Here is an 11,960-nt window from a genome sequence, read left to right as displayed (position 1 = left end):
ACATGAACTGAACTCTTTCCCTCCCTGCTGTGGAGAAACGGAGGGAAACTGACCTTATTTACTGCATGTGATTGTCTCTTGTTCAGGAGGTTTCCTCATGGATTATAATTTCTTCATCTCTGAACCCAGATGAGGACTGTGCATATCGAGATTAAGGCTGATAGATAATCCGATCACAGAGCCGTGTGAACCCATGAGAGTCACCCTTCAGTTAAGCAAAAGGTTTCCCATGAAAACCTTTTAGAAAACCATTTAGATTTTTATTTTCCTTTAACCGGTTTTATTTATTAATTTATTTTTTACAAAATTTTTTTTATTTCAACATGTTGACTGGTAATACAGACGTTATCACAGCGCATTACCTGTTTTTAAAAGAGGGATTCAGTAAACAAATATGTAAAATCTCCTTGTTAGTTTTAATACGTTTTTAGTAATTTTATCAGTTTTTTTATGAGTGCATGAGCGCCACGTTTTCTGTAATCCCAGCCCTTCATTCCACCATCCCTGTCAGTTTAACCCCATTTAATTGAAAATAAACAAAAAACAAACAAAAGAAACACGTGACAATAATGGAACAGAAATCAAGCTTGTAAACAAAGACGTGATTTCTTAGCATATATAGCTTAATTTGTGACACACAACACTCAGCCTGCTGATGCAACATGGTCAAAGTCAGTTGAACAGCTGGTGTCAGTGTGCCTTAAGATAAGCTTGAGATTGTATCAACAAAAAAGAAACCAATGTTTAGCCACTTATACCACTCTTGTTGAATCAGATATAAAGGCATAAAAATACGTCTTTTACTACAACTATAAAATTTAGTTCCTAACATAGTATTTGTAATAATATATATTATTTGATAATATAACATAATATTTGAAACTTTTTTTTTTAAATGTGCATTTTAAAAGAGACGTGTTGTGGTTTTATGCATCTATAAATCACTTTTCACAGCTTATTTAAACAAGACTTTATTTATTTCCTTTTTGGTAAATTAGCCATTTTCAGATTTTAACTAAAAACTTTTTAAATAAATTGGGGAAAGAGCCGTGGTCCTCCACCAGTCTGATTCATCCTTGGACAACAAACCTGAAGCTGCCACATTCATCTGTTCAAAACCTATGCAAATGTTAAATGTTCAACCTTCGTACCATTAAGGAAAGAGACAAGTTATGTGTTTCAGAGGTGAACCTGCATGGACCAAAAATATAATTCTACAAAACCCTCAAATGTATGTAAACTGGTCAAATAAATCTTGAAATTTAGCAAAGAGGCATTTCTTATTAACCCCAACCCCAGTTAAGATTATTTTATTACAAATGAATGTTTATATCTCTTATTTGTCTCAGTCTAATTCTCCATACTGACCAGGTCTCTCTGACTGAAAAGATTTATTTTTGTAGGATTTTTTCAACTAAATATTAATACATTTTTAAAAGATCCCATTTTTATCTAATATCCTTCATGCCATTATTATCATGGCTTTATGAATTTAAGATAGCTTTTTATTCATATTGCTTAACCACAAAAAAAAACAGTGTTGCATTTATAGATCAGTAAAAGAACATTTTAATTATTCAGAAAATGTATTAAAGCATTTTAACAGCTTATGCCATCACACATTCATACAAGATTCTAAAAAAGCAACCTTAATAAATACGACAAAAGAGAGGCGGGTGTTCAAAAGAACGTCTTAAAGTAAAGAAAGTTTTAATAGTCCTGTCAACTTTGGCTATGACACACCAGTGCAAGAAAAATCCAGCGGGAGAAGCTGTATGTTAAGGCAAAATTAAAATCAATGCAGATGTGTTTCGGTTTAGTTTTTGAGGTCAGTCTCTGAAGTTAGAGGAAAATGTTATTTTGAGCAGGATGAATATCATAGAGTTTTTGTGTGTTTGGTGTGGAAAATGTCAACAGAAGTCTCATGGCAGTGTCTGAGGTCGTAGTCACAATATCCGATAGAGAACCGGCCCTGTTGGACACAACAATCAGAACTTAACATCCACAGATAACAGAAAAAAAGATGATTACTCAGAATATGAAGCTGCAGTCTCACCTTAGGCTTCTTAAAGTAATCCAACCCTCTTCCGATTTTTATAATCCAACCATTGTCAAACCTATAAACAGTTACCAGAGTATTAATTCCTCATTTTGAACACAAGAAAAAAAAAACATCGTTGCACATAGTTGTAAACTGAAAGCAAACAAGAAAAAAAGCACCCTGTAGGTAAAAGACACACCTGATCTCCCTGTCATGGATGGTGGAGGAGTACTGAACATCCAGAGTCACCCCATGACCCCCCAGACTGTCCCTCAGCTCGGACAGAGCGCTGCTCTGCTGGGTGTTATCACCCTGGACAAAAAAACCATCAGAATCATTAACATCTGTGACTGCTTGACATTCGTCACACAATGTCAGCTCATTATTTAGGTAACCTACTTCATCCTGGGATGTGAGGAGGTGGATCTTATTCACCTTGCCGCACGATTTTAGCAACATCTCACAGAACCGTAGGAAGTTGTACAACTGGTGCAGAGGAGACGAACGGGTTTAATTAGCATTAATAAAGCACGTTTGTGCTGAGAGGAGACTTCAAACTATTAAACTGTATGAAGTTTAACTCAAAGCTTAAATATGATTCACATGAGTTAAAGATAACAACAGCTGTGTAGGAAGATACATTTTCAGAAAAAAATGTTATTTAAAAACAGGACTTTTAAAGAATATTAGAATAAATTGAACACCAAGGCAAAAAAATAAATAAAACAATAAAAAATAAACCTTAATTCTGAAACACCGCCTCTGAGTAAAAATCTAAATCTCATATTATGAAATAAGAATTTAACTTTTTTTAAACCACATTTTTGATTACTCTTATCTGTATCTTCCTTTTTTTTTTTTTTTTACCACATCCTCATCCTTTTGTTCGCTTACTCTCTATCTCTAAGAATATGGATCCAGTGCGGGCAGCAAAGGGAAAGAAAGAAGGGAAAAATGTAGTATTTCAATGCAGAATTTTCATGCATGGCAATGCACCAACTCTTGTTTCCTTTAAATTTTGTGGCAAAATACAAGAAAAATTTAAATTGAATCACAGCGTAACCCTGATTATCAGAATACAGACACAAGTAGCTGCTGCCATCTTTGAGCAAAGCCTAATATGAATGAATCCAGCAGAAAGAAACCACACAATAATAAATAAAAGAGAAAAAACAGGGATCACACCTGGTGGGTATGACGTATGTATGGGTCCTCCACCCAAATCTCAGAGAGAGCGCTGCTGATGTATGGTTTAAACAGAGCCTCATAGCAGTAGCCTGTGGCATCCTCCGAGATCTTTATCTGCTCGTGATATTTCCCATCTGTCAGCACGAGAAAAAATACTTACATTTTCCAAGTTTTGTGTCATTACAACCAAAAACATCACGGTATTTTACATGAATTTTATGTGATAAGCAAACAAAAAGGGGTGCATTATTGTGAAGTGAAAGAAAAAGAATGTATAAATTTTATTCATTTTTTAAGTAATAAGAATAGTTTGTATTCAGTCAGGTGTGTAAAAGTGAATCTCAGCATAAATTCAACTGTTCTGGAAAAGTGTCAGAAGTTTGTCAGAGAACATTAGAGAACAAACAGCATAAGAAACGCAGGAAAAGGTTATAGAGAGGTTCAAGGCAGAGGTTAAAAAACAATATCCAGAACTTTGGACAGCTCACAGAACCTTGTTCATTTCTTCCTCTGAACATGGAAATGTTATCACACAACTGCAATTACCACATTAAAACCTAGGAAAACGCGTCAAGGAGGAAATGTAAATATGTTGACGCGGTATGGAGAGTTCTGGAAGTCCTGTGTTTGATGACAGTACCTTCTTTCATCTGGTTAACATGAGATTTGATTTGCTCTGCTCTGTCCATGTAGCCCTTGATCTTCTCCCTGTAGTGTCCTCTCTTTGAGTCATCTTTCAAAGCTGTTAAGACCGGAAGGAAACATGTGAGCTGAGAGTTGTGAATTTTAATGTTTACATCAGGAACAATGGGATACCTTTCAACACGTCTAAGAGCAGCTGGATTCCCTCCTGGTAGCAGACCAGAGACTCCTGGAAGCGGCCGCTGTGGTCCAGCTCCACGGCTCGTTTCAGAACTGACACGGCCGAAGCCTCCATCCCGGACACGTGGTTCTCTGTCATTTTCCTTTATGTTTTTTTTACCTTTTAATATTTATTTTTATGTTATCGCTGGTTCGTGCTTCATTTGTAAAAGAAAATAACCTAAAAATTGGTGGAACTCGCCTAGAAGTTGAAAGCTATCTAAGAGCTCCTGCAAAATAATTCCCCAGGAAAAGGTGATGGTTCATTTGTTAATTTCAGATACGCAGATGAAAAAAGTTTTGAAAAATACTTATAAAAAGTGCTTATTTATCTAGATACAATTCTTAAACTTTTAAATGTGCATTTTAGACAAGTAATAAAGTTTTATTTTAAAATGAAAAAATAAAGGAAGGAGTGTTTTCCAACCGGTACAGTTTAGATGTAACTCAGTCACGTTTCCGGTTAGCTTCGTGCAGGTGAAACCCAGGACAAACGCGTTTAGGCTGTTTTGGAGTATAATGTTATTTTTCTCGAAAAGGGGATTTGGTGGTGAATTTAGTGAATATTGTTAGACATTAGGCTCTCAACTTAATTGCGACTTAACGTTAGCATTTTTTATATTTAGCCTTTAGCGGCGCTGTAACCTTGGCGTTTTGCGTCTGAGTAGCAGCTTGTGCCTCACAAATTCAACATGTCAGGCATTTGCCGCAGTTTGAGCTTTCTCACAAGTAAGGTAAGTGTTTTAGTATATTTAGGGCATATTCGTGGAAATTTCAATTTTATTCTTTATTATTTTCAAAGGTGTCATACAATTGATGGCTCTAATCTCTACTTGGGCTATTTGACTCGTACAAAATATTACTTCTACTGGTCATAATTATTTATCAATCATATGGAGACATTTTCTTGGAGACATTTCTTAGCTGTTGTTAAGCTGGAAGCGACCAAAGCTGCAAAGAAACACAACAGTGAAGAGATAAAAGGACCAGCAATACAGGGAGACAATTATTCATGCACACTCTCAGACGTAGGATCATTTAAAAATCGTCAAATAATTTTGTATTGTATTGTGGAGTCTCCGAGAAAACACAGTTGCAGTTGGAGAATAGATATGGAATATGGAAGATTAATCTGATATAGAAACTTTTTGTGTTGTCGACGTTTCACAGAATTTTGTGCATCAGAAAAGATACCACCCTCCTGGCTCACAGTGCTAACATACAGTCTCTGTTTCTTCTGATGTTGCAGGCATTGAAAGACGCCACAGTTTTATCACCTTGTTCGTGGTTTGTGCCCGCTCGCAGCAAATTTTCCAAATCAAGAATCCCAGAGACGGTGAGAATCAAGAAAAAATACTCAATGTTCTCACACTTGTCACTTTTTATATGTATTTTTTTAATATTCATTTTCAACATTTTATGGGGAAAAAAAGAGTAAGATGCATTTCATTGTCAATGCTTCGAAGTGGTGTAAAAATAAGGCACCTGCTGCAGCTCGTTTGCCTTGTCTGTGATGAGAAATTAAATGTTTGTTCCCGTTTGACAGATTTTTGAAGAGAGATCAAAAGAGCACGAGAAGTATGGAGGCGATCCAGAGCAACCTCACAAACTGCACATAGTGACCCGGGTAAAAAGTGCAATGCGAAGGCCATACTGGGAGAAGAACATCGTGAAATACTTTGGACTTCAAAAGGTACTATTAATATCATCTAAAATGAGCAACAAGAGTTGGGAGATATTCAGTCAAGTCTTGATCCACGTGTGCAACCTGGACTTTATGTCTACCTGTCAATAAAGCCCATAATTTATTTATTACTAGTAGCTGGCAGAATAATTGTTCAATAATAAGATAAGCACACAGTGTTTGTCAACCTAACACTTAAGCTATCATAAATACAAATGGCACTGTATATAATGCATAGACAATGTTTTAATCTTTCTCTCTGTTTGTCTTCCTGTCAGGCCCACAAACCTGTAATCCATAAAAACACACCTTCAGTTAATAACCAACTGAAAATTATCAAGCATCTTATAAGGTAAGATTACTTTACAATGCAGAGTGCTTTAAATAATAAAGTAACAAAATCAAAGCAGGCATTTAAAAAAAAATACCATGAAGATTACTACAGATTAAGTCATCCAAGTAATGATTTGTAGTGCCAGATCACTTTAAAAAATGATTTATTAAGCCTTCTGTCACATTCATCATAGAGACAAAAGGTATATAACTGTATGATTGTCTCCCACCTTTTACGGTTTCCTGTTGCATGAAGGATACAGCCCCTGAAAACTCCACATGGTCTCCCTTCTGAGGAGGACATGGCCGACACATACATCAACAGCAAGGGAGAGCTGATTGTACATCGCCTTCTACAACCTGTCGACAACAAGGCTATTGAGTCTTAGTTCTGCTCTGTGATGTTTGTTCAAATTTAAGCTGTTAATAAATAGGAAGAAATATAAAAAATAGGTTCCAGTCTTGTTCTCTTCTAAGGTGTCTTTTGAGCTTAATGAAATATTTTGTAGTGATTGGATTAGTTTGAAATCCCTCAGCAAACCTAGCTTAACAAATAACCAAGACAGTTTGAAACTACTGGTGTATCTAAAAGTCTAAATGATTGAAAAGTTTGTTTCAGTAATTAAAAGTATAATGAACCTATACAGGTAAAGCTAGGCATAGGAGGAAAGGAACCGATACCTGTCCTAATAATCAGAGTGTAAATGTGCCTTTGTGTCGGCTCCAATGTGTTCAGTGTAATGTCGGGGGGAAAAGCTATGAGAGTCACGCTGTGTGTAAATATCTTATTTCACTGTAAATACAGCTGCTCAGTCACAGCCTGATGGAGAACATAAAAGAAATCCAGAACATCCTGACTGTTGGACCTAGGAATTTGGCCTTCCTCGATCCATGGATATAATCAGGCTATTGAAATATTTGAAATACTTTTAACTATTCAGATAAATCCATAAAGAAGTCACATTTGCAATTTGCCACCATCAAAATAGAACAAACTGCATCCCCGCGTTGGCACGTGGCAGTGGCAGCATTAGACTGTTAAGATGCTTTTGTTCAGTGATGATGGAAGCTTGTCGGTGTTTAACGTTTTGAGACTGGGGCGGCAAGACGGCGACCCTAAAAACAACAGAACAGAAATGGTTCATCTCAAACATTCAAGTTAGAATTGTCTGGTTTTAATGCCACTGAAAATCTTAAAATGTAAAAATTGCTCAACAATCTGATTTACATTTAGGCTGTTTTTCTTCTTGACTTAGAAAATGTTTGAATTTCTTTACTTTGTAGAAAAAGCTGATTTGTATCTCAAAATACTTGCTGCTATAATTGCATAGAAACATGGTTCTACAATGCTCAGACATTTGAAGGCTTGAAAAACATAAGCAAGCCACAATTAATTTGTATTACTAAAAATAGTTCCAGCATATAAAATCCCAGCAAAGTTTGCAGAAATTTGTGGTTGTAGCATAAAAAGACATTGAAAGTAAGTCGAGGTAAATTAATAGTTTTGCAGGATGTTATAAAGCCCTTACAAAGGCTCCAGGAATCGGTACAGCTGACAGGACAGCCAGCTGTCATATGTGAAGGTGTGCTGTGGTGGAAACATGACAAAAATGTAGAAAACATCTAACTTGCATGAATATTTTTTCCAAGGCACTCAAAAGAAAAATTTTGACTTGGTTGTTTTCAGGCCTGCATCTGTTCTTGATTCAAAATAAATCAGATGTCAATTAACATCATTGGGACCCCGTCTGTAAACAGTGGAAACAAGAATCACAGGAGGAAAGTGAAATTATTTTACTGCTTTTTATTACATCAATATTTATCAAGTGAAACTCTTTGCTACATGGTCATGTTATGTATAAATGTATTCTGATGCTAAAAACTGAATACATTTGATCTTGGCACCCACATGCATCACAGGCTCTGTTCTAACGTAACACTTGATAAAAATGCAATGAAACCAACAAGTCTGATTCAAAAAGAAGGCTTAAAGTGTATTGGCCATTAGAAGACTAAAACAGTGAATCACATCATGTGTGATTCCTTGCTCAGGATGACCAAATTATTATTATTACTGTATGTCCAAGTTATCTTGACTGATCTAAATATAAAACATAACATTTCATTAAATAAAAGATGAAAATCACAGATCAGGTAAAATGTAAAAATAAATGAGTAGGTGATGAAAACAAAACAATGAAAGAGGGCTGTCTGCTGGAAATAACGGAGAGACAGCCTTGAGAGATAAAACCAGCCACATCAAAGCGTTTCAGTCGTCCTCGGAGTCGGAGTCGTAACCTCGCCCTCTGATACTTTTCTTCTCCACTTTTGTGATCTTTGAGCCAGACTTTTGTGATCCTGTCGGTGGCTCCATCAGGTTGCCGCTACAAAAACGAAACAAGAAGGTGGATATTAAAATGAATGCGTACTTCTTCCTTTGTGAAATCCCACAGATGGAGGAGTGATTGTTCTGCAGGTCTTACCTGTAGTTAATCACATCTGCGCATCCAAGTCTCCATTCAAGCATCTCGGTGGAAAACTCATCTGTGTTGCCCAGATCTGTGAATCCCACTACATAATCCTTTGTTTTCCCATCTAAAAGCAAAGCCAATGTAGGAATAACTTTGATGCGTAGCCTCTCTGTCAAAAATGGGGCCTTTTCTACATTTAGTTTAATGAACTTGGTTTCAACATGCTTCTTTGCCAAGAGAGCCAGGTGTTTGTCCAGGATCTTGCATCTACAAGAAGAAAAATACAAAATGGCAAACGTAACAATGTTCTCACCTGCACAGCAAGAATAAGCCTTTGGATTTTGCATGTGAGAATAAAAGTAAAACTGTTTTTTTTTGTAGATTTGCAGTTTATTTCTTTAGTTTTAGTTCATCAGTGACTCACGTTGGAATTGATCTTTCCTTTTTTCAAGTGGAATAAACTGTTAGATTTTCCGCATTGATTATTTCAATTAACATTAATTCTAAAATAGTAAAAAAAAAAAAAAAATTAATGAGTGCATTAATTTTTTAGGGAACTTTTTAGTTCCCTAAAAAGTTTGAATTAATGCCTCAGATATCATTTATTGTATTTACAAATTATGAAACTAATTGTATTTTAGATAGCCAATAACATTGCTTGACTTAACACTAACATCTTTAAAAGTAGCTAAGATTTTCTGCAACAACTATTAGAAAAACAGTGGTCATAAATTAAACTAAAATATTAAAACCAAATGTTTGCAACATGCTGCGTCGTTACCTGAAGGTTGAATTTCTGTAAAAGTGGCAGACAACATTCTTGCTGTCCTTTACTTCACCAAAAAAGTCTTTCTCGCTGGAGATTTCTCTGTACTCGCCATGGCCTTTGGACAGCCACTCCTTCAAAGTAGAAAATTCAGAACAAGTAAAATATGAAAAGTTTGTTATTTCTAAGTGCAATTGACGCCCAAGTATTACTTTCTCAGGAAGATAACTGCTCCTCAATGTATGTATTTTTAAAGATGTCTTTAGGTTTTCCTATCAAACTTTAATTACAAAATTGTCATTTATTCTCATTTCCCTTCACCAGCTTATAACAGAATCTCTCACCAAGTTTAATCTTTTGCTTTGATTTCTACTGATCTGACTGAACTGGCCATCTAAACTTGAAACACCTGCACCTTTCATACACAGAGTTTATACAAACGTCCAGTCACCTGCGTCTGTTTCTGAGTGTTTTTAAAGCACCTCCAGTTTCCTACCCAGGTGGGTAAAGTGTCACACTTACTTGCTTTTGCTTCTGTGCTTTTTTAAGTGCCTCCAATCGTCTTTCCTTCAGCCTCTCAAGATCGTCGTCGTCCATTTCAGTCAGCTTGCTGAGCTGCGCCTCCACCTGCTCGTCTACCACCTTAGCCGTTTGCTCTATCACCTTGCTTATGATTTCAACGGGAATGGCCATGGCTGCCTGTGTCAAAAGCTCTGAATCTGAGGAGGAAGAAAGAACATGTGGAAACTGAGACATGGCAACAATGTACAGTATCGTGTGATTTAAACACTTTGCAAAAACCCAATTTGATATGAGGTTGCACTTCTTAAATATAGCTACATACTAACTCCGGGTTAGTTTCCAGGATAAAGAAAGCAACTGGAGGAGGACTGACCTCTTCCCAACACATTGCTGCACACTATCAATCAGCTGGTTGAAAGAAAGAAAGCCACTACACTTTTCAATTTCTTACAAGAAATTCCAATGTTTAAAACATTTCCAGTTGTGAAAAACACAGACAGTCATGGTGTGGAAACTAAAGGAGATTGCATAACAAGCAATCAGCTTGTTATGCTAACAAGTAGTGATGCACAATATAGCCACATTAACATCAGCGTCAGCCAATATTAGGGAAACTGAAAAGAATATCAAATAAAAATAGTTTAAGGGACAGATGGAATCGAGGAACTGCACCTACAGCAAACCAAAACTAACATAGCGATCCATAGTGGGATCCAGAGCTGAACAAAGATATTTTTGGCTGTTTTTCATCTTTAACATTCCTCTGTTAAACTATACACGTTACAAAAAATATTTCTATTTTTATTGAATGTCAAACTTTGTACAAGTGCAGTTTAAAATGTGGAACCAAGACCTGGCAGAGCAGTTGTGTAGCCATATAAACAGTTCTTCTGTCCACTATTTCAGAACGAGTCTAACACAAACAACGAGCAACAATCATTTTATTTTAAATTTAAATCCACTGCTCATTTAATTAAAAGCAGTGGAATAGCTGGTTTTCAGCTATTCTGAAAACCAGTTGATCTCAAACACCTGCAGCTAACAAAAGCCATGGTAACAACAGGGCACACCTTGTTTTCACCGACTGCAGTTTATGAAGTCTATGTTGCGGTTATTTACTCATCTCCTGTTAAAGGCTAGCTCCGAACATGATTATGAGTTAACATGTCAGGAGGGACCAACTACTTACAGTCAGCTATCAGAAATAAAAAAGAAATACCAGAATTTACGTTACTTTTGCTTGATATGCTAGCTAGCAGGCTAACGCTGTCGGTACCTTCTACATATAAAAGTATTATACATTTTAAAAATGGTAGGATTAAGAACAACATTATTGTCATCAGCAATTATAATAGACATTTACAATATAACAACTAAAATAAAGTAAAACAGTACCAGGAAATAATGCCGGTAGATACCACAGTTAATGCGCGAAACTGCCACACTGGATATGACGTCAAAATAGGCCTGTTTGATGTCATTAATAGCTCTTCCGGCCGGGTATCTTACAAAATAAAATAGATTTTTGAAATACCGTGTTAATTTTCCGTGATAGTGGATTTTGGGTTTTCACATTATCTATAAGTCACAGTCATCAAATGTACAAGAAATAAGATAAATATTTCATTCTGTGTAATGAATCGATGAAATGAAACAGTTTTACCTTCTGAAATGAGTTACAAAATTTACAATATTCTAGTTTTTTTTTTTTTTTGCGTTTGTGTAACATTTGTACGTTACACAAATGCAGACCAGAACTTGTGCATGTGCCCAAACATATCTTTTTTAGACCAGAATTCTAATTGTAACAGTTCTGGTCAATTAATAAAAAGCATCAATAAAATATTTCCTGAATATTTTTACATTGTGTCACATTACAACCACAAATGCCAATGTGTCTTACTACTGTTTTCCATTATAAACCAACAAAAAGAGTCCATCACTTTAAAGTGAGGAGGAGAAAAAATATTTTTTAAATTGGATTTAGGTCTGGACTTTGACTGGGCCATGCTATCGCACAAATGTGCTTTACATGAAACCGTTTCATCAGCCTCTCCAGTATCAGTGATTTTTAGCCTCTCAGAAGAGTTTAAT

The 11,960-nt window shown here is 35.9% G+C and overlaps 3 protein-coding genes across 3 annotated transcripts; 1 reads left to right on the top strand and 2 right to left on the bottom strand.

Annotated features, from left to right (window-relative positions):
- Nucleotides 1-1,545: 1,545 nt before the first annotated feature.
- mitd1 (MIT, microtubule interacting and transport, domain containing 1) lies at nt 1,546-4,394 on the bottom strand. Its single transcript, XM_032568080.1, has 7 exons — nt 4,046-4,394; nt 3,870-3,971; nt 3,227-3,363; nt 2,441-2,527; nt 2,241-2,353; nt 2,057-2,117; nt 1,546-1,972 (listed from the first exon to the last, which is right to left on the bottom strand). Exons 1-7 carry the CDS (start codon nt 4,188-4,190, stop codon nt 1,877-1,879), a joined length of 741 nt encoding a protein of 246 aa, XP_032423971.1. The 5' UTR covers nt 4,191-4,394; the 3' UTR covers nt 1,546-1,876.
- Nucleotides 4,395-4,538: 144 nt separating this feature from the next.
- On the top strand, nt 4,539-6,559 carry mrpl30 (mitochondrial ribosomal protein L30). Its single transcript, XM_032568082.1, has 5 exons — nt 4,539-4,824; nt 5,340-5,426; nt 5,637-5,783; nt 6,053-6,126; nt 6,364-6,559. The coding sequence occupies exons 1-5, from the start codon at nt 4,783-4,785 to the stop codon at nt 6,494-6,496; spliced, it is 483 nt and encodes a 160-aa protein (XP_032423973.1). The 5' UTR covers nt 4,539-4,782; the 3' UTR covers nt 6,497-6,559.
- A 1,337-nt stretch (nt 6,560-7,896) lies between these two features.
- txndc9 (thioredoxin domain containing 9) lies at nt 7,897-11,379 on the bottom strand. The gene is made up of 5 exons (XM_032568081.1): nt 11,262-11,379; nt 9,867-10,063; nt 9,360-9,478; nt 8,591-8,845; nt 7,897-8,491 (listed from the first exon to the last, which is right to left on the bottom strand). The coding sequence occupies exons 2-5, from the start codon at nt 10,035-10,037 to the stop codon at nt 8,377-8,379; spliced, it is 660 nt and encodes a 219-aa protein (XP_032423972.1). The 5' UTR covers nt 10,038-10,063; nt 11,262-11,379; the 3' UTR covers nt 7,897-8,376.
- Nucleotides 11,380-11,960: the final 581 nt, after the last annotated feature.

This window comes from Xiphophorus hellerii, chromosome 7 (assembly GCF_003331165.1).
Source record: "Xiphophorus hellerii strain 12219 chromosome 7, Xiphophorus_hellerii-4.1, whole genome shotgun sequence".
Lineage (NCBI taxonomy): Eukaryota > Metazoa > Chordata > Actinopteri > Cyprinodontiformes > Poeciliidae > Xiphophorus > Xiphophorus hellerii.
The sequence above is the reverse complement of the archived record's forward strand: the minus strand, read 5'-3'. Positions and strand labels throughout refer to the sequence as shown.

Excerpts from the sequence above, each read along its gene's own strand:
- mitd1 (XM_032568080.1), bottom strand. The coding sequence starts at position 4,190 with ATGACAGAGAACCACGTGTCCGGGATGGAGGCTTCGGCCGTGTCAGTT. Across the intron at positions 3,364-3,869 it reads TGTTAACCAGATGAAAGAAG|ATGGGAAATATCACGAGCAG; the intron begins GTACTGTCATCA and ends TCGTGCTGACAG. Across the intron at positions 2,354-2,440 it reads TCCTCACATCCCAGGATGAA|GGTGATAACACCCAGCAGAG; the intron begins GTAGGTTACCTA and ends TTTTTTGTCCAG.
- mrpl30 (XM_032568082.1), top strand. The coding sequence starts at position 4,783 with ATGTCAGGCATTTGCCGCAGTTTGAGCTTTCTCACAAGTAAG. Across the intron at positions 4,825-5,339 it reads TGAGCTTTCTCACAAGTAAG|GCATTGAAAGACGCCACAGT; the intron begins GTAAGTGTTTTA and ends CTGATGTTGCAG. Across the intron at positions 6,127-6,363 it reads ATTATCAAGCATCTTATAAG|GATACAGCCCCTGAAAACTC; the intron begins GTAAGATTACTT and ends TGTTGCATGAAG.
- txndc9 (XM_032568081.1), bottom strand. The coding sequence starts at position 10,037 with ATGGCCATTCCCGTTGAAATCATAAGCAAGGTGATAGAGCAAACGGCT. Across the intron at positions 9,479-9,866 it reads AAGCACAGAAGCAAAAGCAA|GAGTGGCTGTCCAAAGGCCA; the intron begins GTAAGTGTGACA and ends TCTACTTTGAAG. Across the intron at positions 8,492-8,590 it reads GCAGATGTGATTAACTACAG|CGGCAACCTGATGGAGCCAC; the intron begins GTAAGACCTGCA and ends TCGTTTTTGTAG.